Below are 513 nucleotides of genomic sequence, written 5' to 3'. Positions count from 1 at the left end.
GGCGGGGGCCTGTCTGCCCCCCGGTTCTGGATGAGGCCCGTCCTCCATCAGCCGCTCTCAAACCTCACCCCGGGGTGGGCGGCGGCAGCACGGCGAGCACTTTTCTGGAGAAGAGTCTCCTGTCCTCAGAGTCTGCCTCTAAGAGCCGGTCAGGCCGGGACCCAGGCCACGGGGCGTGGGACGCGAGTTCACACACAGCTGCCTGGTCCCAGGTGCACTCTGGCCTGGGCCGTGGCTGGGACACTGGGAATATCCTGGGGACCCCCCCCCCACCAGGTTGCCCTGGCAGCTCCTGCCAAACCAAACTGCCCGGCTCCCTGTTAAGTCCCACGCCAGCAGGGCAGCAGCCACGGCAGCGCCCGGAGCCCAGGCTCAGCCCCAGGGCCGCCTCCCCCGCCAGGGCCTTTCTTCCCTCAAGGGCCTTGGTCTCGTCTCTCTTTAAAGGAGGCGACGCCAAGCTGCTGGTGATCGTCTGCGTGTCCCCCGGCCGGGAGCACGTGGCCGAGACGCTGC

The 513-nt window shown here is 68.8% G+C and overlaps 1 protein-coding gene across 1 annotated transcript in view; it reads left to right on the top strand.

Moving 5' to 3' along the window:
- Positions 1-513, top strand: part of KIF25 (kinesin family member 25) — a 35,659-nt gene that overhangs the window by 28,694 nt on the left and 6,452 nt on the right. The window contains exon 13 of the mRNA XM_014542372.1: positions 445-511. Coding sequence (XP_014397858.1) covers positions 445-511 — 67 coding nt within the window. The remainder of the gene's footprint in view (positions 1-444; positions 512-513) is intronic.

Source organism: Myotis brandtii, unplaced genomic scaffold, assembly GCF_000412655.1.
Source record: "Myotis brandtii unplaced genomic scaffold, ASM41265v1 scaffold1077, whole genome shotgun sequence".
Classification (NCBI taxonomy): Eukaryota; Metazoa; Chordata; class Mammalia; order Chiroptera; family Vespertilionidae; genus Myotis; species Myotis brandtii.
Note: the sequence above shows the minus strand (reverse complement) of the source record. Positions and strands in the feature narration are given on the sequence as shown.